The 24,904-nt window shown below is 47.0% G+C and overlaps 1 protein-coding gene across 2 annotated transcripts in view; it reads right to left on the reverse strand.

Moving 5' to 3' along the window:
- Positions 1 to 2,612: 2,612 nt before the first annotated feature.
- Positions 2,613 to 24,904, reverse strand: part of LOC138468419 (zinc finger protein 135-like) — a 44,442-nt gene continuing 22,150 nt past the window's right edge. For both annotated transcript variants that reach the window (XM_069608970.1, XM_069608971.1), the window contains exon 2: positions 2,613 to 6,761. In XM_069608970.1, the coding sequence (XP_069465071.1) occupies positions 5,302 to 6,207 (906 nt within the window). In that variant the 5' untranslated portion in view covers positions 6,208 to 6,761 and the 3' untranslated portion in view covers positions 2,613 to 5,301. The remainder of the gene's footprint in view (positions 6,762 to 24,904) is intronic.

The raw sequence follows: 24,904 nt of genomic DNA on the forward strand, positions 1-24,904 counted from the left end.
ATGTGCGTAAAGGAAGACATTTTCAGGGTGTAAATATATGATGTTGTGTATTTTAACATAATTTATGTTAATAGAATAAAATGTGTAAAGCATCTTGTTCCTTTTACGTGGAGAAACAGTAACCTTGTTAGGGAGAATTCACAGAAATGTAGTAATTCCTCGCTACCTTAGAGAACCGCAGCACTTTTGCTGGACTCTAGGACTTTTTAATTTTGAACCTGGAGAGAGTGAGACCTTTTTCCCACTCTCTCATGTATTTTTCTGATTATTAACTCTGTGTTTCCTTGTGTTTGTGGAGTCTGACAAACTCCATAGGCATCTTTTTGCATTGTGTCACACAGCACCTTTAGTGCAGTGACACAGGGAAGTCTTTCGGATTTCCCAAGGTTTAAACACCTTTCTCTTGGATTAACTACTGTTTCCCAGAGCAGTGAAGTGAAATTGACTTTACTTACATTGTACATTTCTAGACCCAGCACACACTATCTTACAATAGGGTGCTGGAGGGGTTACTTAGTAGCCCCTTTGTCTAGCTTCTCATGTAACATTTTTCATGTTACCCTTTCCTCAATGAATAGCTGGTGGCAGTGGTTACTTTTTACTACTGTGTTGTGTCTTTACCGCGGGCTGCATTCGCAACTACAGTAAAGCACCCATGGGTGCCATTTTTGTCAAAATGGCCTTGGTCTTCTTTTTTCACCATTTATTGTTGTTTTGGTCATTCTTGCGATTTACTCTGACCGCCAAATCAGGTTTGGTCCTGTTGTTCACTTTGTCTTTGGCGGGCATCACAAGTAAAACCCACCTCTGGCTCCAGAGAGTCTGGTGGGGGCAGGAAGTGAGGGAGGTGCCCAAAACTCCCTGTGCTTAAAGTGTCCTTGGAGACAGGAATGCACTCCTAGGTGATTGGCCGGCTGGCTGTCAGGCAAGCACAGCCACCCTGCTGGGTGATTGACAGCTAGGGAGAATGGGAGAGACCTGCATAAAAGGTGAGGCTTTTTAGCTTGGAAGGCAGAGTCGACGACTGGACGAAGGAATCCGAAGAAGAACTGGAAGAAGATGCCTGCTGCAACTCCTGGACCATTGGTTTGCCCGGTGAAGCCCTGCTGCTGTGTTGAAGCTCCAAGTTCGCCTCGACAGAGAAGCCCCTGCAAGGACGACTTCTCCCCTTGAGTTGGTGGGACCAATCAACTCACAAGTAAGCCACCTGGAGATCCGTCTCAGAGCCGGTTGAATTTCCACAGAGTGCTGCTGGAAACCGTATAGCCAGGGAGAGGAATACCAGTTTGTGTGCGTTGCTTTAAGTTGGCCAAGAGACTCCAGGAAGATCCTCCCCACTCCTGAGCCCCCTCAACAGAGTGCGCAACCCCAGATGCAAGGAATGCCCATCTCAACAGCCAGAAACCGCAGTGGTGCTGTTTGCGGTAGACGTGAGGAGCTGAAACACTGAAAAGCCACTGATTTTTCAAGTTTGCCGGTTGTGGTCGGTGACCATCCCGTTGTGGTGCAGTAGTACCCAGAAGTCCTCCCTCTTGTCCCCACGACTGTGGCACAGGAACCAGGATCACCAGCTGCATCTTTTCTCCAAAGCAAAGGTACTGTAAAGTCTGGGGGAACTTACCTCTCACTGTAGATTTGCTTGTAGTTTCTACTTTACAAGTCCCCCGACTTGTGGACCTACATTTGATTCTTCTTTCTTCTTCAAAGAACTTTTAAAACATTGTGCAAAGACTTTTACTCACCCTCAAGAAGTGCTTCAGTAACCAAGACATTTGCCCATTGACATTGGCTTAGCTTAGTTCCCTGAAGAGCCCTTCTCTCCTCTGTTGTTGTGTTACACCTATCCTTCCAGGAAGGGGTTAAACTATTCTGCATTGGGGGTTCAAAAGTATCTGCCTTGTTTGCTAAGTGCATTTGAGATCTTTGTTTATTCTGTTGAATCTTTCTTTTTACATTCTCTCTGCCTACTATAGATGTAACAGTAATATATTAATGCCAACAGCATCCTAGTTATTTAAGTCACCTGAGGGTGTAGGAAGTGTCTGTGTGCCATCCCCAATGGGAATTACTGAATCTAAAGAAACCTAAGAGTGTGGATTTTTGAAAAGTATTTAAGTGCTGCTTTTATATTGCTCCCTTCTGAAGAAGGCTTCTTTAAATGACTGGTAAATAAATTAATAATTGTTTTATCAGGAAACCTTGAGTATCAATGTTTATTTGAATACTTGTCACTGTGAATCTCTGTCTAACTGCATTACTGCTCACATTGACCCCTCTTGAGATAAGCCTGGCTGCTCAGCCACATTACCAACTTGTGTAGTTCAGACTTATACCAAAGGTTGGGTTCCTATTGCCAGGAGGCTAAGGCTATTGAAGTGCACCCTTAGGGGAATACCCCAAATCCTTACATAAAAAAACCTCAAAATCTCACAAAATCCGTTGAGAATTCAACATAGTACTTACGGCCAATTGTTTTATCTACTCCTCATTGTCTTGGATTCCACTCACAGTTTTGGACTCTCAAATAAAGTTTAAAACGTATATGAAGAATATTACTGATATAATAATACATACCAAGGAATATCACAATTAATAATGACATAATACATAAGAACCTTGAAAAAATAAAGTAATTTATTTTGTTAGAGAAATAGTGCTTAATCAAATGAATTTCTGTTTATGTTTTTTTAAATGCATAGATTATCTTAGAGTATGGAACATGAAGTATGCTGTTAAAGTGGTATCCCTGTCTTGGGTCTTTTCTGCAGCTTATTGTATGTTATCATTGTTGAAATACACATTTTGTTTACCTGAAGATGTTCTTGAAGTCTTATTATTGAATGCGAAAGGCAACAGCTCCCTCTAGCGGTGATATTGTTCAAATACACATTTTGTTTGCCTGGAAGATGAACTTGAAATCTTGTCTGAGTCTGGTCTGTGGCTCAGTGGACTAATACATCACTACAGGGGCCTGTGGATGACCTCATGGTCACAGGTTCAAACCCTGGCAGGATTACTCACTCAGCCCTTCATCCGTCCAAGGTTGATAAAATGAATACCATTAAATTGGGTAACAATAAACATCTGTTATTAGAGCCAAGATGCCCTTTCGGTGGTGAACGTGGGCTTTACAAATAGACCTTTTATATTATGCTATTGTTGTATGCTGTCAGGAATCGGGATCAGGACATCCACTCACGAAGGAAAGTCTGGGCCAGGCTTAATTACCATGCTGCTAAACCTACCAAAAGTAGACCTGTTGGACATTACACACATTCTTTACTTCTACAGCGCTCGCCATTCTTGTCTCAGTACAGGTCGTCATGGAGACAAGGAACGCTTGCACATCCACGTCGCTCACCTGGAAGCGGTTCAGCATCTGTGGGTCATGTTGGGCAGAGACGCACACATTGCACTATGTAAATCCGCCCCCTGCAGTTAACCGGCGCTTCTGATTGAAGTTGCAAGACTCGTTTGGTTCTCGCTTTGGTCTTGGACTTTCTGCCTTTTGGAGCTCTGTTCGTTTCTCTGGCCCCCTTCGTTCCCTGTTTCCTGACCTTTGTATCCTGTGCCTTTACCTCTCCTTCCCGCTTCGTCTCGGAATCTTGTTTGCCTTCCCGGAACCGACGCGGACCGCCACTGGATTGCCTCTTCCTTCCGTACTTGCCTTGACGTTGCCTGCTTGTTGCCAGACCCGGAAAGCAACTCGGACTGCTTACTGGTACACGTTCTGAATCCTACTCTGCCCGCACGTTGCCAGACATGGAAAGACATAAACAATTGCTAGTTTCTCATCACTGGATAAAGAAACAGCATTTTGTTGCCACATTGGATTATTGTTTACTCACTTTACTCGTGTTCCTTTGCCCTTCTACCTGGTTGTTCCACGCTCAGGATATACCAAGCACGAGGACTAGAGATGCTTGCTGGTCGTGCTTTTAGGCATCCTCGTGCCGTCAGGCTGGGTTTGTGGAATTACTATTGGGACTTATCTAGGCGTCCTCGTGCCGTCGGGGTGGGGTTCCTGGAGGGCTCAACCTCCTGCTATCCCAATCCTGCCTGATCACTGGGGATACCTGCTGCCATCCAAATCCTGTCTGATCACTGGGGAATCAATAGGGAAACCGTTATTACACTGGTGTCATGGTAAGAGAGTTATCAACTGGTTATCTACTTTATCAGTTCTGTCTTGTCCATTTCCTTACCTTCATTGCTTAATTGTCTTAGACTCCAGTACTGGGATCCTGTAGTCGGTCAGTCTAGTACTGCCCTAGACTGACCGACTATCATCATTGCATCCATTCAAGGTTGGTCTCTCTATCATTGGTGGTGTGAGGTTTTCAGTATACAATCCAAGGCTACTGATCTTGTTTGTTTATTTTCCTACAGCCGGTGAGTCATGGGTGTGCCCCCTCTATCAACTGCTAGATCTCTCTGTCTGTTTATTATCTGGAATAGAAGAGAGTTAAAACAGAGGGGAGGATTATTCGGCTACTGTGTGGGCTCTCTGGACCCTGTCTTACTCCCCAGGGGACTACCTATCTCGAGTTGGGTCTTGACATATGCGTAAGGCAACAGCTCCCTCTTGCAGTGATAACAGGTGAAGTGGGCAGGACGGCTTTGGACAAACATACATCTGGCCTTTTATCATATAGTATGATAGGATGTTTTAATGTATTAAGGTTTTTAAAACACGCTCAGCTTTAAGCTAATACTTAACGAATGGGAATATAGCAGTATGCCTGTTTGGGGACCTAAATGTGCCAGGAAGAAGGCAGGTTGTAATAAAGAAAGTATGATGTAATTCATGAAACGGCATAATAGGGTAATGCCCTGTCCTGCAATAAACATCGTCCTGCATATATCGAAACTGTGTTGTTCTGTGCTCACTTTCCAGGCCTGTTTATTTTTCTGGCTGCTTTTGTCGGACCAAAAGCAGGATTTTAGGTAGATAATTATGCAGTTATGAAAGAACAGCAATGTCACAACTACCCTCGACCATCCTCAACGGGATCGTTGATGTTGCTTCAGGTGAGATGCACGATTAGCTTACTGTTGCTCTCTAGTATTGATCCTCTGATGGATTATCAAACCGGATGAGGGCAGGAAGCTTTGTCTGCATTCTGTGCATTGGTCAGGTTTCGCCCCTGTGTGGCTGAATCAATAGCACCACAGAGCAGATGAGTCACCAAAGCTGGCCTTGCACTATGCACACTCAGTTCACTTCCCCCCAGTAGGGATCCTCCGATGGCGGATCAGAGCGGACGAGTGCCTGAAACATTTCTTGCATTCTATGGAATCTTAAGACTTCTCCCCAGTATGGATCCTTTGATGGTTTGTCAGATGTGAGGAACGTCCAAAGCTTTTCATGCATTCTGTGCACTGGAAGGGCTTCCCCCCAGTATGGATCCTTTGATGTTGTTTCAGGCATGAGGAATGTCTGAAGCTTTTCTTACACTCTGTGCACTGGTAGGGTTTCTCCTCAGTATGGACCCTCTGATGGCCTTCCAGATGTGAGCGTCGTCTGAAGCTTTTCGTGCATTCTGTGCAGTGATAGGGTTTCTCCCCACTGTGGATGTGCTGATGCTCTAGCAGAGTTGAGGACTGTCTGAAGCATTTATGGCACTCTGTGCATTTGTACGGCTTCATCCCAGTGTGGATGCTCTGATGTTTTGTCAGTGCGCAGGCCTGACTGTAGCTTTTATTGCACGCTGTACACGTATATGGTTTTTCCCCGGTATGGCTCTTCTGATGCTTTCTCAGCTGTGACGATTCCCTGAAGCTTTTTTGGCACTCTGAGCACTCATAAGGCTTCTCACCAGTATGGATCATTTTATGGTTTGTAAGATTTGAGGACTTACTAAAGCATGCCTTGCATTCTGCACACTTATAGGGTTTCTCCCCAGTATGGATCCTCTTATGGTATACCAGAGACCCAGAGTTAGTGAAGCTTTTCTTGCATTCTGCGCACTTGTAAGGCTTCTCCCCAGTATGGATCCTCTGATGGCTTATCAGATGTGTGGAGCGAGTGAAGCTTTTCTTGCACTCTGTGCACTTGTAGGGCTTTTCCCCAGTATGGATCATCTGATGGAAGTCAAGTCTGGATCTGTAAGTGAAGGATTTCTCACACTCTGTACACTGGTACGGTCTGCTTTCCATGTTGGACCTATGATACTTCCTCAGTTGTGATGTCAGTAGTAGGCACATTCTGTGATCATGTATTGTACAGATATGTTCTCCAACACTGATCTTCTAAAGCACAAACAGATGTCCCCTCAGAGTCCAGCTGTTCTTGAACTCTTGAACTATGCACACCGAGTTTCTTGCCTGTGTACAGTCATGCACTCAGAGTCCAGCTGTTCTTGAATTATGAACACTGTGTTGGATCCACTGTGTAAGATTAAAGTGTGGTTGTTAATGAAGCATAAGCCTCAAAGTCAGCTGGTAAATACATTTGCCTGCAGGTGGATCCTCGCCTGGATCCTCAGGTGTATCCACCCACCTTCCCACAGTAGCTACAGGTGCGCGTTTATCTTTGGTTGCAACACCTGGTATGCCTTAGGAAGATGGATGGCTCTGTGACGCTCTCCCCTCATTCTCCACGTATGCCGTACATGTGACTCTCTTGTAAGGATGTTGATTTCGGAACCTCTTCAATGGGCTGGCACTGTCAATTCTCTCGGGGTTTTCTCTTCTTCCTCCTTATATCCAATCTTCTCAAGTTCATTTACAGAATCTTGGTTTGGGTGCGCCTCCGTCTCCTGCAGAAAGAAGCAGATATTCCAGGGATTATTGTAACGTAATTGTAAAGAGATAGGGAAAGTATACTTGGAGTCAAACTTTCATTTCTCCATTATCCACAAACACCGTCTGAGTGATTGCATGTGCCCGTCTCCCTGCCCCGCCTTATCAAATGTAGGATTCTAAAACATGGGCTTCAAATCTGAGCAGAGTTTACAAATCTAAAATAAAAGCATAACTAGAACATATAAAACCTTCTACGGCTTCCCCCATCCTCTAATAAAACTAACCAAATGCACTGGCTGGATACGTGTATAATCTTTCCAGAAGAGAAACGAGGAACATACCTGGGTGCGTGTGTGTCGTTCTGCTCTAAAGTGGAATGTGAGATGGATAAAGGAGACCTAGGCCAAGTCCAACTCTCAATATCTGATCAGTGGAATGTGGGATGGATTGAGGAAACCTAGGCACAAATCCAACTTTCAATATTGGATCAGTGGAATGTGGGATGGGTTGAGAAGTCCTAGGCACAAGTTCAACTCTCAATATCCGGTCAGTGGAATGCGGGTTGGATTGAAGAAACCTAGACACAAGTCTAACTCTCGATATCTGATCAGTGGAATGTGGGATGACTTGAGGAGACCAAGACAGAAGTCCAACTCTCAATATCTGATATGTGGGATGGATTGAGGAGACCTAGATACAAGTCCAACTCTCAATATCCGATCAGTGGAATGCGGGTTAGATTGAGGAAACCTAGATACAAGTCCAACTCTCAATATCTGATTAGTGGAATGTGGGATGGGTGGAGGAGACCTAGGCACAAGTCCAACTCTCAATATCTGATTAGTGGAATGTGGGATGGGTTGAGGAGATCTGGGCACACGTCCAACTCTAAATATCTGATCAGTGGAATTTGGGAAGATTGAGGAGACCAAGGCACAAGTCCAACTCTCAATATCCGATCAGTGGAATGCGGTTGGATTGAGGAAACCTAGAGACAAGTCCAACTCTCAATATATGATTAGTGGCATGTGGGATGGGTTGAGGAGACCTAGGCACAAGTCCAACTCTCAATATCTGATATGTGGGATGGATTGAGGAGACCTAGGCACAAGTCCAACTCTCAATATCTGTTCAGTGGAATGTGGGATGGATTGAGGAGACCTAGGCACAAATACAACTCTCAATATCTGATATGTGGGATGGATTGAGGAGACCTAGGCACAAGTCCAACTCTCAATATCTGATTAGTGGAATGTGGGATGGTTTGAGGAGACCTAGGCACAAGTCCAACTCTCAATATCTGATCAGTGGAATGTGGGATGGGTTGAGGAGACCTAGGCACAAGTCCAACTCTCAATATCTGATATGTGGGATGGATTGAGGAGACCTAGGCACAAGTCCAACTCTCAATATCTGATCAGTGGAATGTGGGATGGATTGAGGAGACCTAAGCACAAATTCAACTCTCAATATCTGATATGTGGGATGGATTGAGGAGACCTAGGCACACGTCCAACTCTCAATATCTGATCAGTGGAATGTGGGTTCGATTGAGGAGACCTAGGCACAAGTCCAACTCTCAATATTTGATGGAGTATTTCAGAATTGGAATAAAGAGGAGACAATAGTATTATGGGAAGGTTATGGCTATAGATTTCCCAGGCCTTGGGTATTTTGGGGACAATGGCATCCTATACTCCATGTTGCCTCATTTTGTGTGTCTTAAATTTTATGTCATTGTGTAAAGAGCAAGTGTCAGTCATTCAAATAGAAAGGACAATTATGCATACAAATCATGACAGTAGTCTGGGAAACAGGTGATGGTAAGGTGATGGATGGAGAAACATTGAAGGCATTTTCAGTGGGGGTGGGCAGTGTGGGCTTGAATATGTGTGGATTATAAAATAAAAGAAAGCCATCGAATACAAAGCAGAAATTTAGGAAACTGGACAATGAGTTGTAACACTTCAACAGAAAGCTGGCCCGGAGACACCATCCATGAAGCCTACAAGTAATCCCAGTGCGACCAAGATAGATGGATTGTAACTATTTTAAATCTTGCATTTTGATGAAAGCATTACCCTTAGATTAACGGCAGGTTGAATTCTCAACTCTACATAATATATTGAAGAAGATTCAAATTGGAAAATAGAGGTGTTCATTTTATGAAGAAAAATGGCCTTACAGTGAATACAACTATTTTGTCAAGATTGTGTACTGCACAGACAGGAAATTGACAAAAATAGGCGACATGCTTAATGACATTTTTGACACATTGGAATTCCAGGATTCAAGACAGGGATATGATACACCAGCTCATCCATCCATCCATCCATCCATCCATCCATCCATCCATCCATTTATTGTATTTGATTACACACCCAAACCCTTGGGTATCACGGCGTAGTTTATATGCATCTTAGTTTTCATTGATTTTCAATACAAAAGTAGTTGCAAGTTACAAGTATCATGGTATATATTACATATATCTCCGTTAACATATCAAATTTGCATACATTATGATTTGCAGGAATGGTACAAGCAAATATTCACGTTGGTTATCATAAGATAATGCAGTAATCTAGTGGAACTTGGAAGGTTGCATCAGCGGGAGTACTAGTGCTGGAGTTTCAGTATTTATTGAACAACCAAGTTTTTTGTAGTTTTTTAAACTTTGGTAGTGATGTTTCATTGGACAGATGGGGTGGCAATGAGTTCCAGATACGGGGGCTGCTATGGGGAAACTAGAGTTACCTGCTTTTGTGGTGGTGAAGCGTGGAATGTGTAGTTTAGTGTAGACATTGGATCTGAGAGCTCTGTGCAAGACTTTGCGTGTAATGCATCCATTGAGGTAGGTGGGGGCATTGTCATAAAGGCATTTGTGGGTAATATTAAGTGTCTTGTGTGAACTGGGAGCCAGTGTGCCTCTCTTCTGTGTTGCGTAATATGTTCTCTTCTATTAATGCCCAGTGCTGCTCTGAGGGCTTTATTTTGTAGGAGTTGGAGTTTAGTTTGTTTATTTTTCAAAGTGCCTAGTAATAGAATATTGCAGTAGTCTATTTGTGTTAGGATGAGGGCTCTCGCAAGTGTCAGGCAGTTGTCTGAGGATAGGACGGGACTGCTTAGTGTGATAAGTTTAGCAGTATAGACCGTTGAGGAGGCGAGGGCGCTGATGTGGTTGTTCATAGTGAGGTTGGAATCAAGGTATACTCCTAGTGTTTTGACTTTGTGGGATATGGTGATGGGTGTACCGTCGATCACTATGGTGGTGTAGTCTGTTTGGAGTTTACTGAGCCTGGAAGGGGACCCAACTATTAGAATCTCCGTTTTCTCTCCGTTAAGGCAGAGACTGTTATTGGCCATCCATGTTTGAATGTGGGAGTATATTGTGTTGATAGTGGCCGTGTCCTGTTCCAAGTTGCCTGTAATGGGAATAAGTATTTGAGTGTCATCAGCGAAGTTAGTGTAGATTACTCCCATGGCGTCTAGTACTGCGAACAGTAATTTAGTGTAGGCGTTATATAAGGTGGGAGAGAGACAGGATCCTTGTGGTACTAGGGCCTAGGGTGACTCTTGGTGTGTGTTCGGAGAGGAAGGATTTTATCCAGGCGGTGGCCTTATGGGCGAAGTGGAAGTTAGAGGATAGGGTTTGGCATAGTTTGTCGTGGTCAACCAGATCAAACGCCGCTCAGAGGTCTAGGAGTAGTAGGATACTCAGTCCCTGATAGCGTCCATCTGGATTTTTAGATCCAAGAGGGCGGTCGCCATACTGTGATTGGGGCGAAAGCCTGATTGTCTTTCCCCTAGTAGGTGATTCTGTTCAAGATGATATTGTACTTGGGTGTAGGCTATTTTATCTATGATTTTAAGAAGGAAGGGCACAGTTGTTATTGGTCTATATTTTGTGGGGATTGTTGGGTCTAAAGAAGGCTTTTTTAGTAGTGGTGTGACCCAGGCTACTTTAACGGCTGCTGGTATTTCACTAGATTTAAAGGACTCGTTCACAAAGCTAGTGATAGTGGGTGCTAGTATAGTAGCACAGTCTTTGACTACCTTCGCTGGAGTGCTATCACCTTTGCAGTTAGATGGCTTGAGTGATGCTATTGTTTTAAGGAATTGAGCAGTAGTGACTTGGGTAAAGTGGAATTCAGGTGTGTCTGTTCTAGTGGTAGCAGTTGTAGGGTGGGTGGGCAAGGTAGAGAGATCTAAAGGTTTTTTTGTGAAGCTATTTTGTTTTGGAGTGTGATCCCTTTGGAGGATAGAGCATTCTGAATGGTTGTGCACCAGTCTTTGCTGGGGGTTACGGGGTTGGTGGGGTGGATGGGAGTTTCTAATTCTCTAATGATGGTAAATAGCTCTTTGGTGTTAGAGGCTGCGGCAGCTATACGGCCATTGAGAGATTCTGCTTTGTGAGAGAGGACATTGAGTTTGTAGGTTTTAGAGAGGTCTTGTAGTTTGGTTTGAAGTTCTAAAGGAGTTATTTTTTTCTGGTTAGGTGTTCCAGTGCTCTTTTTTTTCTTCTAAATTCTATGAGTTCATGATTGAACCAGGGGGCGCTGCATTTGGTTTTGCTAAGTTCAGGCATTGGTGGTCATGATTGGCGATGCTCTTTGTGCTGGTACTGTCCAGTGGTTTAGTCTTGCTGAGGACAGGGTTTACGTTCTCAGGGGTAAGCTTTCGTGCATGTTTAACCTGAATGGGTGGTAGTTTGCAGGGTTCAGGTGAGTGGTCAGAGTCTAGCTTTATTTTGAATTTAATTAGGCAGTGGTCAGTCCATTGCAAGTTAAGGACATCTATAATGGTTACTGCGGTATTAAGGGCGAGTATCCAGTCGAAGATACTCCATTTGGATTGAGTAGGGGTGTTGACTATTTGGGAAAATTGCATCTCCTGGAACGCATTTTGGCAGGCTGCAGCTTTGGTGTCTGCCGGATCATCATAGCCTAAGTTGAGGTCCCCTAGGAGGATGTATTTAGTTTTAGGTTTAAGATGAGGTGTGATGAGTAGGGGTAGGTCGATGTCTGGCTTACTTGGTGCACTTGGTGTTCTATAGACTATTAGGAAGTTGATGGCTTCCTGATGGTTGACAGCTAGTTTGAGGGAGAGGTTTCGTATCCACTAAGTGCTTCCATTTTACATTCTCTGAAGGATAGAGAGGTTTTGTGAATGATGGCCACTCCTCTGCCTAGGGTGTCAGAGCGGTCTGCTCTGAGGACGGTGTAATCGGTAGGGACGGCTAGTATGATCTGTGGACCTGAGGCAGGGTGTAACCAGGTTTCTGTGAGCACTAATAAGTCAAGTTTAAATTCTAATATGCAGTCGCGTGTCTCAATTGCGTGTGCTCCAAGGGATCTGACATTAAGTAGGGCTCCTACGAGGGGCTGTCTGGTGTTGGGAGGGGTAGGAGGTTGGATCGGGTGGGGTTGGGTGATGGTTACTTTAGTATTAGGACTGCCATCCATCCATCCATCCACCCACCCACCAACCAACCCATCCATCCATCTACCCACTCACCACCAACCCATCCATCTACCCATCCACTCACCCATCACCAACCCAACTATCCATAACCCCCACCCTCCCACCCATACATTGGAACAGCCTCCCTGTGGCTCTGCGCCTTGAGCAGGACTTTCTTGAATTCCGGAAGCTCCTCAAGACTTTCCTCTTTGCCTCCTCCTTCCCTTCTTCTCTCCTCTGTTAACCCCACAGGTGCTGTGATTCGTGTCCGGTGCCCTTATGCATCCTTGGGCCCCCTGAACTCCCACACCCAATCGGCCCAGCTCCTCTCTACCCTCAGAACATGCCTTGGCACACCCTCTGCCCTGGACATTCGCACGTACACCTAACGTGGCTCCCCTCCGTGTAGCACTCTTCAACCCAAGCACTCCATCTGTGGCTCACCAATGAGCTGGGAGTCCCCAGCATTTACCCCCTCTGCCCTCTTCCTTGCTGCACTTGCACATTCTGAACACTCACAAGGCATAGTAGGTTCTTTCCTTCGTACTTTTCCCTTCTACTGCTCTTATTAAATATTGTGTTTTGTGATGTATTTCATTCCCTTGTGCCCTCCTCCTCCCCCTCACCCTGTGGGCGCTTTGAAACAGTATTTTACTTGCTGTATAAGCGCCTAACAAGCAAACAATAAAAATACATAAATCCATCCTCCCACCCAATCATCTACCCATACACCCATCCATCCTCCCAGCCAATCATCTACCCATACACCCATCCATCCTCCCACCCAATCATCTACCCATACACCCATCCATTCTCCCACCCAATCATCTACCCATACACCCATCCATTCTCCCACCCAATCATCTACCCATACACCCATCCATCCTCCCACCCAATCATCTACCCATACACCCATCCATCCTCCCAGCCAATCATCTACCCATACACCCATCCATTCTCCCACCCAATCATCTACCCATACACCCATCCATTCTCCCAGCCAATCATCTACCCATACACCCATCCATTCTCCCACCCAATCATCTACCCATACACCCATCCATCTCCCACCCAATCATCTACCCATACACCCATCCATCCTCCCAGCCAATCATCTACCCATACACCCATCCATCCTCCCAGCCAATCATCTACCCATACACCCATCCATCCTCCCACCCAATCATCTACCCATACACCCATCCATCCTCCCACCCAATCATCTACCCATACACCCATCCATTCTCCCACCCAATCATCTACCCATACACCCATCCAATCATCTACCCATACACCCATCCATCCTCCCACCCAATCATCTACCCATACACCCACCCATCCTCCCACCCAATCATCTACCCATACATCCTCCCACCCAACCATCTACCCATACACCCATCCATCCTCCCACCCAATCATCTACCCATACACCCATCCATTCTCCCACCCAATCAACTACCCATACACCCATCCATCCTCCCACCCAATCATCTACCCATACACCCATCCATCCTCCCACCCAATCATCTACCCATACACCCATCCATTCTCCCACTCAATCATCTACCCATACACCCATCCATTCTCCCTCCCAATCATCTACCCATACACCCATCCATTCTCCCACCCAATCATCTACCCATACGCCCATCCATTCTCCCACCCAATCATCTACCCATACACCCATCCATCCTCCCACCCAATCATCTACCCATACGCCCATCTATTCTCCCACCCAATCATCTACCCATACGCCCATCCATTCTCCCACCCAATCATCTACCCATACGCCCATCCATCCTCCCACCCAATCATCTACCCATACGCCCATCCATCCTCCCACCCAATCATCTACCCATACGCCCATCCATCCTCCCACCCAATCATCTACCCATCCGCCCATCCATCCTCCCACCCAATCATCTACCCATACACCCATCCATCCTCCCACCCAATCATCTACCCATACACCCATCTATCCTCCCACCCAATCATCTACCCATACACCCATCCATTCTCCCAGCCAATCATCTACCCATACACCCATCCATCCTCCCACCCAATCATCTACCCATACACCCATCCATCCTCCCACCCAATCATCTACCCATACACCCAACCATCCTCCCACCCAATCATCTACCCATACACCCATCCATCCTCCCACCCAATCATCTACCCATACACCCATCCATCCTCCCACCCAATCATCTACCCATACACCCATCCATTCTCCCACCCAATCATCTACCCATACACCCATCCATTCTCCCACCCAATCATCTACCCATACACCCATCCATTCTCCCACCCAATCATCTACCCATACACCCATCCATCCTCCCACCCAATCATCTACCCATACACCCATCCATTCTCCCACCCAATCATCTACCCATACACCCATCCATCCTCCCACCCAATCATCTACCCATACACCCATCCATTCTCCCACCCAATCATCTACCCATACACCCATCCATCCTCCCACCCAATCATCTACCCATACACCCATCCATCCTCCCACCCAATCATCTACCCATACACCCATCCATTCTCCCACCCAATCATCTACCCATACACCCATCCATTCTCCCACCCAATCATCTACCCATACACCCATCCATCCACCCACCCAATCTACCCATACACCCATCCATTCTCCCACCCAATCATCTACCCATACACCCATCCATTCTCCCACCCAATCATCTACCCATACACCCATCCGTTCTTCCACCCAATCATCTACCCATACACCCATCCATTCTCCCACCCAATCATCTACCCATACACCCATCCGTTCTCCCACCCAATCACCTACCCATACACCCATCCATTCTCCCACCCAATCATCTACCCATACACCCATCCATCCTCCCACCCAATCATCTACCCATACACCCATCCATCCTCCCACCCAATCATCTACCCATACACCCATCCATTCTCCCACCCAATCATCTACCCATACACCCATCCATCCTCCCACCCAATCATCTACCCATACACCCATCCATCCTCCCACCCAATCATCTACCCATACATCCATCCATGCTCCCACCCAATCATCTACCCATCCATCCTCCCACCCAATCATCTACCCATACACCCATCCATCCTCCCACCCAATCATCTACCCATACACCCATCCATCCTCCCACCCAATCATCTACCCATACACCCATCCATTCTCCCACCCAATCATCTACCCATACACCCATCCATCCTCCCACCCAATCATCTACCCATACACCCATCCATCCTCCCAGCCAATCATCTACCCATACACCCATCCATCCTCCCACCCATTCATCTACCCATACACCCATCCATTCTCCCAGCCAATCCATAATTCCCACCCACCAATCTACACATCCACTCTCCCATCCACCCTCCCACCCACCCTCCCATCCATCCATCCACCCATCATTCCATCCCATGCAATCATGCTTTCCCTGCACTCCCTTTATGATCCTATCTATGGTCACTGTAATATTTCTTCTCCTTTTATCAATGTTTCTCTGTCTCCCTCTTGTCCTCGCCTCCATTAATGTTCTTTTTTCTCTGCCTCATGCCTGCTTTGACCCCTTGTCACTTTCATATCTATTCCTGTTTTTATCATCTCAGTACCCCTCTCTCAGCGCAGCGTTCCACCCCGCGTCACCAGTTCCCTTACTATCCAGTCTGCGTCGGCAGGACAACGGGTGCCATGGTGGGTCTGGAGCTACACGTCCTGCTGCTTACTGGCCGATTGGTCCTGCCCCTCTCTTGCCAGTTCAACGCAGGGCCACTGCTGCGGGCACCAATGAAGGACATGCTGGAGGACCAGCCACATAGACAGAGAGAAGGGGCAAGAGCTCATGCTGTGCTTAGAATTGCAAACTACACTAAGAGAAGCTCAGTGTTTATGGGGCACTGAGAAGGCAGGCTACGGTAGCACTAGCAGAGGGCAACTGCACCGTATTTGGGGGGGATCCAGACAGAACATTGGTGGGATTATAGCAACACGACTGAGCACAGGCGGCTTTCTCTTCAATTGGTTAAGTTCTCAACTGCAAAAGTAAGGTCCAGGGCTTGATGGAGTCTCCTGGGATGCTTTGGAATGTCTTCTCTGAGGCTGGGCACCAACACTCGTCCAGCTGTTTAAGCCAACCTAGTAGATCGCCAACATGCACTGAATAATTGTTGCAATTTAGAAGAAGGAAAGTAGATGTGAGCCAGGTGCCTGATATATGGTGTGCTTATTTGACAGTTGTTTTGGCAAGATTCGGTACACAAGATTAGACAGTGGTTGGCAGCACTGGAATGCATCGCTCAAGGAAGCTCCAGGGAAAAGTTGAACACTTTCTTGAAGCGGATTGTCGTGTATTCTAGTCAAACGGGGGGCAATGCGTCCAGAAGAATGGAGCATTCATGCAAACCGTGTAGTCATTCTGCACAACAGCATGTCAGTAGTAAATGGCATCTGATATATACTCATGCATTGAGCACATATCAACAATTAGGAATAGTTTGTACCATCTGCTGTGCACGTCTGGGCTAATCAGCTGCTATGGAACAAAGAGAGGACAGAGCAAACACAACCTTCTGGGCTGCTTTCCTGTGCCTGTTCTCTTTATGTAAATAGTATGAAATGTTCCAGTATACAATAAATAAGGCCCTAAAAGACTACAATGGACTACAGGGTGGAAGGGTGCAGGAGAAGGAGACTGGCACACAGCTGGCCTGATTGTTGCTTTTATTCTTGAGAACATAAAGAGAAGGCCCTACCTGGCCCTATTACTAAGAGGGGTTTTCCCAGCCTCAACACAATACTAAGGATTCCATCAGGATGTCAATCTGAAGCAAATAGTCCACCGTCCTGTGTCAAAACCTATTTCTGTCCCTTACGCCGTAAACTAAGGAAAGTGGGGATCTTCGTGCTCCAGAAGAATGGCTCCCTTCTTCAGGACCGGCAATCAATCTTTATCTCCAGGTAATGAAAATAAACGTTCTTCACAAAAAGGTTAAATCAAAGGGATGACTTCCTCCCCTAACCCTCTTTAAATTGTTCAACGTATTTCACACTGTCAGGGGGAATTACTCCCTTCCCTTGGACTTTCTCAGGCTCATTCACACTGTCAGGGGGAATGACTCCCTTCCCCTTGCCTTTCTCAGGCTCATTCACACTGTCAGGGGGAATGACTCCCTTCCCCTTGCCTTTCTCAGGCTCATTCACACTGTCAGGGGGAATGACTCCCTTCCCTTGGCCTTTCTCAGGCTCATTCACACTGTCAGGGGGAATGGCTCCCTTCGCCTGGTCTTTCTCAGGCTCATTCACACTGTCAGGGGGAATGACTCCCTTCCCTTAGCCTTTCTCAGGCTCATTCACACTGTCAGGGGGAATGTCTCCCTTCCCCTGGCCTTTCTCAGGTTCATTCACACTGTCAGGGGGAATGACTCCCTTCCCTTAGCCTTTCTCAGGCTCATTCACACTGTCAGGGGGAATGGCTCCCTTCGCCTGGCCTTTCTCAGGCTCATTCACGCTGTCAGGGGGAATGGCTCCCTTCGCCTGGCCTTTCTCAGGCTCATTCACACTGTCAGGGGGAATGACTCCCTTTCTCAGGCTCATTCACACTGTCAGGGGGAATGGCTCCCTTCGCCTGGCCTTTCTCAGGCTCATTCACGCTGTCAGGGGGAATGGCTCCCTTCGCCTGGCCTTTCTCAGGCTCATTCACACTGTCAGGGGGAATGACTCCCTTTCTCAGGCTCATTCACACTGTCAGGGGGAATGACTCCCTTTCTCAGGCTCATTCACACTGTCAGGGGGAATGACTCCCTTCCCCTTGCCTTTCTCAGGCTCATTCACACTGTCAGGGGGAATGACTCCCTTCCCCTTGCCTTTCTCAGGCTCATTCACACTGTCAGGGGGAATGACTCCCTTCCCTTGGCCTTTCTCAGGCTCATTCACACTGTCAGGGGGAATGGCTCCCTTCGCCTGGTCTTTCTCAGGCTCATTCACACTGTCAGGGGGAATGACTCCCTTCCCTTAGCCTTTCTCAGGCTCATTCACACTGTCAGGGGGAATGTCTCCCTTCCCCTGGCCTTTCTCAGGTTCATTCAAACTGTCAGGGGGAATGACTCCCTTCCCTTAGCCTTTCTCAGGCTCATTCACACTGTCAGGGGGAATGGCTCCCTTCGCCTGGCCTTTCTCAGTCTCATTCACGCTGTCAGGGGGAATGGCTCCCTTCGCCTGGCCTTTCTCAGGCTCATTCACACTGTCAGGGGGAATGACTCCCTTTCTCAGGCTCATTCACACTGTCAGGGGGAATGGCTCCCTTCGCCTGGCCTTTCTCAGGCTCATTCACGCTGTCAGGGGGAATGGCTCCCTTCGTCTGGCCTTTCTCAGGCTCATTCACACTGTCAGGGGGAATGACTCCCTTTCTCAGGCTCATTCACACTGTCAGGGGGAATGACTCCCTTTCTCAGGCTCATTCACACTGTCAGGGGGAATGACTCCCTTCCCCTTGCCTTTCTCAGGCTCATTTTTAGGCATTATACGAAATTCCACTCCTGGGAGAATCACTCCCTTCCCCAGGCCTTTCTTAGGCTTCCTTTACAGTTATTTGGTAGCAGCCCTGGTTCACTACCCTGCCAGGTACTGTGACGAAGGAGAGGGTTAGTGATGTCCCTCTCCCTTGGTGACGCGTCCCTGCCAGGTATTCTCTTGGCTCAATTTATTTAACACAGTCTCTGTATCTATAAAGGGGTCCCAGACCCTGGTCACTTGGTTTGTGTTTCTGTTTGTTTGTTCTCTCACAATCTCCCTCCTCTCTGGATGCGGCAGCTCCACAATGGTGAAGGCTGGGCGGCTGAAGTCTCTCTCCATGACCGCACGGGTCAGTGGCTGGCTTTGTAAAAACTGATAATTGGGGTTGCCTGATTGTTATCATTATAGAATCATTAGACTCTTTGGTAGAGAACCATTACCCATCATTCGATCATTGTATCCTGTTTAGTAAACCATCATATATTCTGATTAGTACATATAGTAGCATCATTATACTATCCACATCACATTATTAGACTGCCACTTTGTATGCATGTGCATTTGCTTATAGAATCACACTGTCGTATTTGAAGCACAAGTGCCATGTAGTGCTTTAGAGACACATGTTATACTTGTAGAGACATGTAGAGCCATTTAGAGACACATGTTATACTTGTAGAGACATGTAGAGCCATTTAGAGACACATGTTATGTTTTGTAGTTACATGTTCACATGTATGTATTGTAGAGACACCATGCATTGAGTGTGCACCTAGAATAAGTTTGTATTAGATAGTGCTTGCCATTGCAAGAGAAAGAGTAAGCACTATTGAAAACATGAGGCCTATGAATCCATTCTGATGGAGACAGAGGAGCGCCACGGTGTGCGAATTACACTGAGTACAAGTATTTGTAAACAGTTGCTTGGCAGGCAGGGAGATAATATGGCCTTTGCCTTAGTAGAGAGATGGCCTGGCCTAATCAGCATGGCTTGGTGTTCGCGGAGACAGAAAAGGTGGGGGCCATGGAGGCTGCGCCACATGGATAGAGGGAGAAGTGCCTTTTGCATGAGAGGAGAGATGGCCTGTTCTCTGGAGGAAAGAGGATTTTGTGATGCCAACAGAGCCAACAGTGGAGTGAATGGGTATGAATGGAGAAATGGAGGCACTGCAGGCAGATAGAAGGCCATGACAGAGATATGCTTTGAAATGTCACATTGACACAGAACACACAGTGACCAGAACACAAAGTGAAAGAACATGCAAACACAGACTTTCAGGCATTGCTAAATGCTGACAGAGAAAGAGACATTCTTAGCTTAGAGAACAAAGTAACCATAGGGATTTGTATACGTCATGGGATGGTATAACCAGAGGTGAAGAGAGGGGAGTTTTTAGATTTTGATGGAGTTCGATGAGAGAGAGGCGTTTTGGTGTGACAGTGATGCAGCCTTGGCAGACCAGCCTGGGAGAGTTTGAGAGCTTGGCAGACCTTGGCAGAGGCAGTTCGAGTGACCAGATCTTGAGAGGCAGACACTGACTGGCTCGTTGCAGAGTTGTGCATAGAGGAGAGACTTGGAAAGACAGAGCTGGAGAGGAAAGAGAGGCACATGCAAATAGGAAGTATGGTTTATGGCCTAAACTGATTGATTAGAACAGACACTCATACAAAGAGCTTTGGGTTTGGGAAAGGGGAAATCAGACAGGGATTGTCTTAGAGAGTGAGTGTGAAGTATGGAGTGGAATGGAGAGGAATGCTGATGCGACCCTTGCCATATGTATATTGCATTAGACACTGATAGCTTGCATTAGAAGCCTGTAAGGCTTATAGTTATCCACTGCATGGTAGATTTGCACCAGAAGCATAAAAGGTGCAAATTAGATATTTGCAATAGTTTTAGTATTGTTTGCATCATGCTTTGCTGTGCATAAATAAATGTACTCTATTGTTATAATTGAATCGATTCATGTGTTTTCTTTGTGTCTTATGTTATTGTGTCTATAGGAGTATGTTAGGAGTAAACTAGAAGTAACAAAGGCCCCGAGATACGAAAGTAGGGGGGGACATAGTGGTCCACATCCTCCTATGGGATTGGCTAGGGTTGTCAAGGGTTGGCTAGAGCTGTCTAAGACTGGTGCATGGTCTCCAAGGGGGGCAAGACCATGGTAGGATTTGTTTTAGGACTAACAATGCCCCTTGAGTGGCTCTCACATCCCGGTCAGCATTCTCCGCTTCACGTCCTGCAGCTCATGGAACCTTCTGGCGGGGTCTGACCAACATGTCAGACTATCCATCCTTTTCATTATCAGATTGCTCTTGTTGCAAGTTGTCTAGACCGCTCATGTTGGTTCAGCGGGGCACTCTGCATTGCTCCGCACCTCCTCCTCGTCTCAGTGTCTATTAATGAAGTTACCTTTAGGTTGTCTTCAGTCTTCCTCATCCCACTTTTTCTCAGGGAGGTTACTCTATGGTCTCCTCACTCTTCCTCGTCTCAGTACTTCATGAGTAGGTTGGATTATGTACCCTGAATACATATTTAGAAGCGGAGGTGGGAAGATGGGAAAGTGAGAAGGTAGGAGGGTAAGTGAGGGTCTAGTGAGGTAGATGAATACCACATTCTCCCATGATGTCCTCGATGTATCCCAGAGGGGGAATCCCTCCCCATGAGATCCACCCACTGAGTACCACCAGCAGGGGGACAATCAGGTAGCGGCCTCACCTCCCTGGCCTCATGAGAAGGGTCTCCCCCCTCAGGGAGAAGGAACAATCATAAGATTCGTCACAAAGGGAAGATTAGCGTGACTTCCGGGCTAGGCCAGATGCAACTAAGAAGATTGTTGACTAATGAGCCTGGCGATAAATGTACCTGTGGTGCATCCAAGGGTATAATTCCTTGGAGCATGCAGTCAGCTCAATGCCCACGGAAATATCTTATTTCGATTTGGCTTAGGGTTGCATCATGGTGAATTCCAATTGACACTAAGGGCCTCATCACAAGTCTGGCGGTAACCCTTAAATGTGGCGCAAATACCGTGACTGTAAAATCATTCGGCGCCATTACATTTGGTGCTATTCCAGCCGGCCACAAGCGGCGGAAACACAGCCACTCACAGGTCCATGTCCAGCCGTATTAGCGGGAAAACTGGCATTAATACCACCAAAAACATGGCACAGTTACCTCCAGCTGGAAGTATATGAAAACAGGTACCCGAAATGAAGCCACGGGTGATCCCAATCCACCCCAGAGTGCTACATAAGGCACACTCCTACCCCAAACACTGTTTCAAACACCATGCTGCCACTAGCCACTGTCAGCTGGGACAGGCAGCTGCTCATACTGTGAATGGAAATAGGGAGGTAGAACAACCAGGACAGGGCACAGGGAGTACAGGTGGAATAGGGAGGAGCAGGAGGAGAGGTAGACCCTGTGGAGGCATGCACCGATCCCCAGGGCCAGGCCCTCACCCTGGACCCTCACTGACAGCCAGTTGGTCACCCTGTACTGCCTCAACAGGGAGTCCCTACAAGAGCTGCTCACCAGAATACAGGACGACATAGGGAATAGGATCAACATCCGGATAGCTGTGCTCCCACTGCTGAAGCTAGAGTATGTCCTACAATTCCTCGGAACAGGGACCTTCCAGCACTCCAAGACCATGATACACGGCATGACACAGCCCACATTCTGCACAGTGCTGGGCCAGGTGCTCGAAGCCCTTCTGCGGCAAGTGCAACACCACATCTCACTGCCTCCTACCCCAGCCCAGGTCAATGCCATGAAGGCACACTGCTATGCCGTTGCCCAAATGCCAAATGTGATTGCTGCTCTGGACTGTACCCATGTTGCATTGGTGGCCCCCCAGGCACATCAAGCAGTGTACCAAAACTGCAAGAACTACCACTCCCTGAATGTGCATGTGACCTCTAACCCCCAACATGTACATCATCCACTGCTGTGCCCGCTACGCTGGTTCCACCCACGATGCCATTGTCCTATGGAACAGCAGACTGCCAGGATACATGGAGGGGCACAGAGGACAACAGACCAGTATAGTGGGTGAGTAGAAAAGCCAGCATACACGCTCCATGAAGCACATGCCCAAAAGGGGGGCGGGTACGAAAGACTACACAAAGGATGGCATGGTAAGTGAATGGTAAATCTGTGCTTCACCTCCTCCCGCATCTTCGTCACAGTACAGGCCAGGGAGCAGGCACATGTCAGATTTACCTGCATGGAGAAGCATCAGTACACATACAGTAGCATTTACAGCAACATGACTACAGGTACCATAATGCAACATTCACTTACCAAAGCAATGCAGACAAATGGCCACATTACCACACACACCAGCAACCCTGACAGTACCAAAGTCATGCGCCCATGTGTGGCTAGCCCACAATGCCCACCCATTTGCACCAGATGCCCACGGAGGGCCCATGGGTAACCCGGCATGCCTCATGCATGGAGGAAACACACTGCCACATAACTGCCACCATCTCCGCTGCACATGTCACTGACAGACACCTTACACAACATATGCTGCAGGGGAACAGGGTGCATGTAATGCACCAGCAGTGCATGACACGAGTGACACTGCATGCACAGACATAGAATAGTCACATGCCGTGAAAAGAAAGTCCATGTGTATGCACAAGTAGTCCATTGAGCTAATATTGTGGCAGTCTCCAGGTGCCTGCTCATCGTTCTGCAGCCGCCTTTTGCTATCGGTGTGTCTCGGAGCTAATTCTTGTCATTTCATTTAATTGCTTTTCCGCTCGCAGCCCGCCTGCCTGCTACATAGTAAACTTGTTTGCTTTATATATTGAACTTCCTGCCTCGTGCTTCTGCACACTTTGTAATACCTTGAGCGTGTGTGTGTTGCATCGTACGACTGGCTGAGAGATAAGCACTCTCTGTTTGGCTGAATTGTCGGGCTGCGAGTGTTTGGGAACTACATCCCCCAGACACCCTTCCATATTTAACTGTAATTCAGGCACTTCAGTGGCGAGCCGGTCCTCGCCGTGCACCGATGGCACCACCCTGTTTCTTACAGATCTCACGTTCTATCACTCATGGGAACCAGTTCTCCTCTTTGGTGAGTTTTGTGTGGTCCTTACTGTTTTTGGAAGTTTATTACGCCTGACTCTTGGATCCTTCTGTGGGGCATATCTTAGTCACTGGTTTGGTCGGCACCACGCCCTTGTCTGCCAGCACTCTGCCTGACCTCCCCTTGTCTCCTGCTTCAGGTGGCGGGACATGCGGATTTGTTCAACTGCTCCTCAGCAATATTAATGATCCCACCTGCCCGCATGGTGTACAAGCCATTTATACTAACATTAACTCCAATGTGCATAGGTCACGCCTCAAAAATATCACCCCTATTTTGGTCCTTTTCCACTCTCTGTTGAACACTCAATCTTTATTCAAACATGGTGTGGAGGTTGGGGATCACCTGACCTGCCAGGGCTACCGAGACATGGCTCAATCCACTCGTGCCTAGTAAAGCTACACTCTCCATACCTGCAGAGTATGATATCGTTCGGGCTGATGGCACTAGCGGTAAAGGAGGGGGTGGCGCTAATGTGCAAGTGTACTCTTGACTGCCACACTATCCCCCAGACCAGTCCTGATGGATTAAGATAAAAACTTCAGCCAATACTTCTCTGAATGTACTAACCTTCTACAGACCCCCTAGAGATATGCCTCATTTGGAAGAGCAGCGGTCTGAGCTGGTGGCACTCATTACTAAATCTAAAAATCCCCCCATTATCATGGGTGACTTTAATCACTGGGCCAATGATCCTCTGGACAAACACAGAGCCACGCACTCGCAGATTTTCTGACATCCGTTGGACTTACACAATGGATTGAGTTTCCCACACAAAGGTGGTCACACGCTGGATTGGCTATTATCTCAAAACATAGCTGTCTCCCAACTACAGGTGTCACCTTGTGTATGGTCTGATCACCATTTGATACAGGCCACTATACCCCTACCTGCACCCCTAGCTAAACTGAACACTGCATCTGTACAATGACCCGTAACCTTAAAAATATCACTGCTGCCAACTTCTCAGCTCTCCTATCATATAGGCTGCAGCCATTGTCTAGCTTTTCTTAATCTTCTTCGCTTGTGGAACACATTTCCACATCCATAAGAGAAG

The sequence above is a fragment of the Ambystoma mexicanum genome, chromosome 4q (genome assembly GCF_040938575.1).
Source record: "Ambystoma mexicanum isolate Mex_15411 chromosome 4q, UKY_AmexF1_1, whole genome shotgun sequence".
NCBI lineage: Eukaryota > Metazoa > Chordata > Amphibia > Caudata > Ambystomatidae > Ambystoma > Ambystoma mexicanum.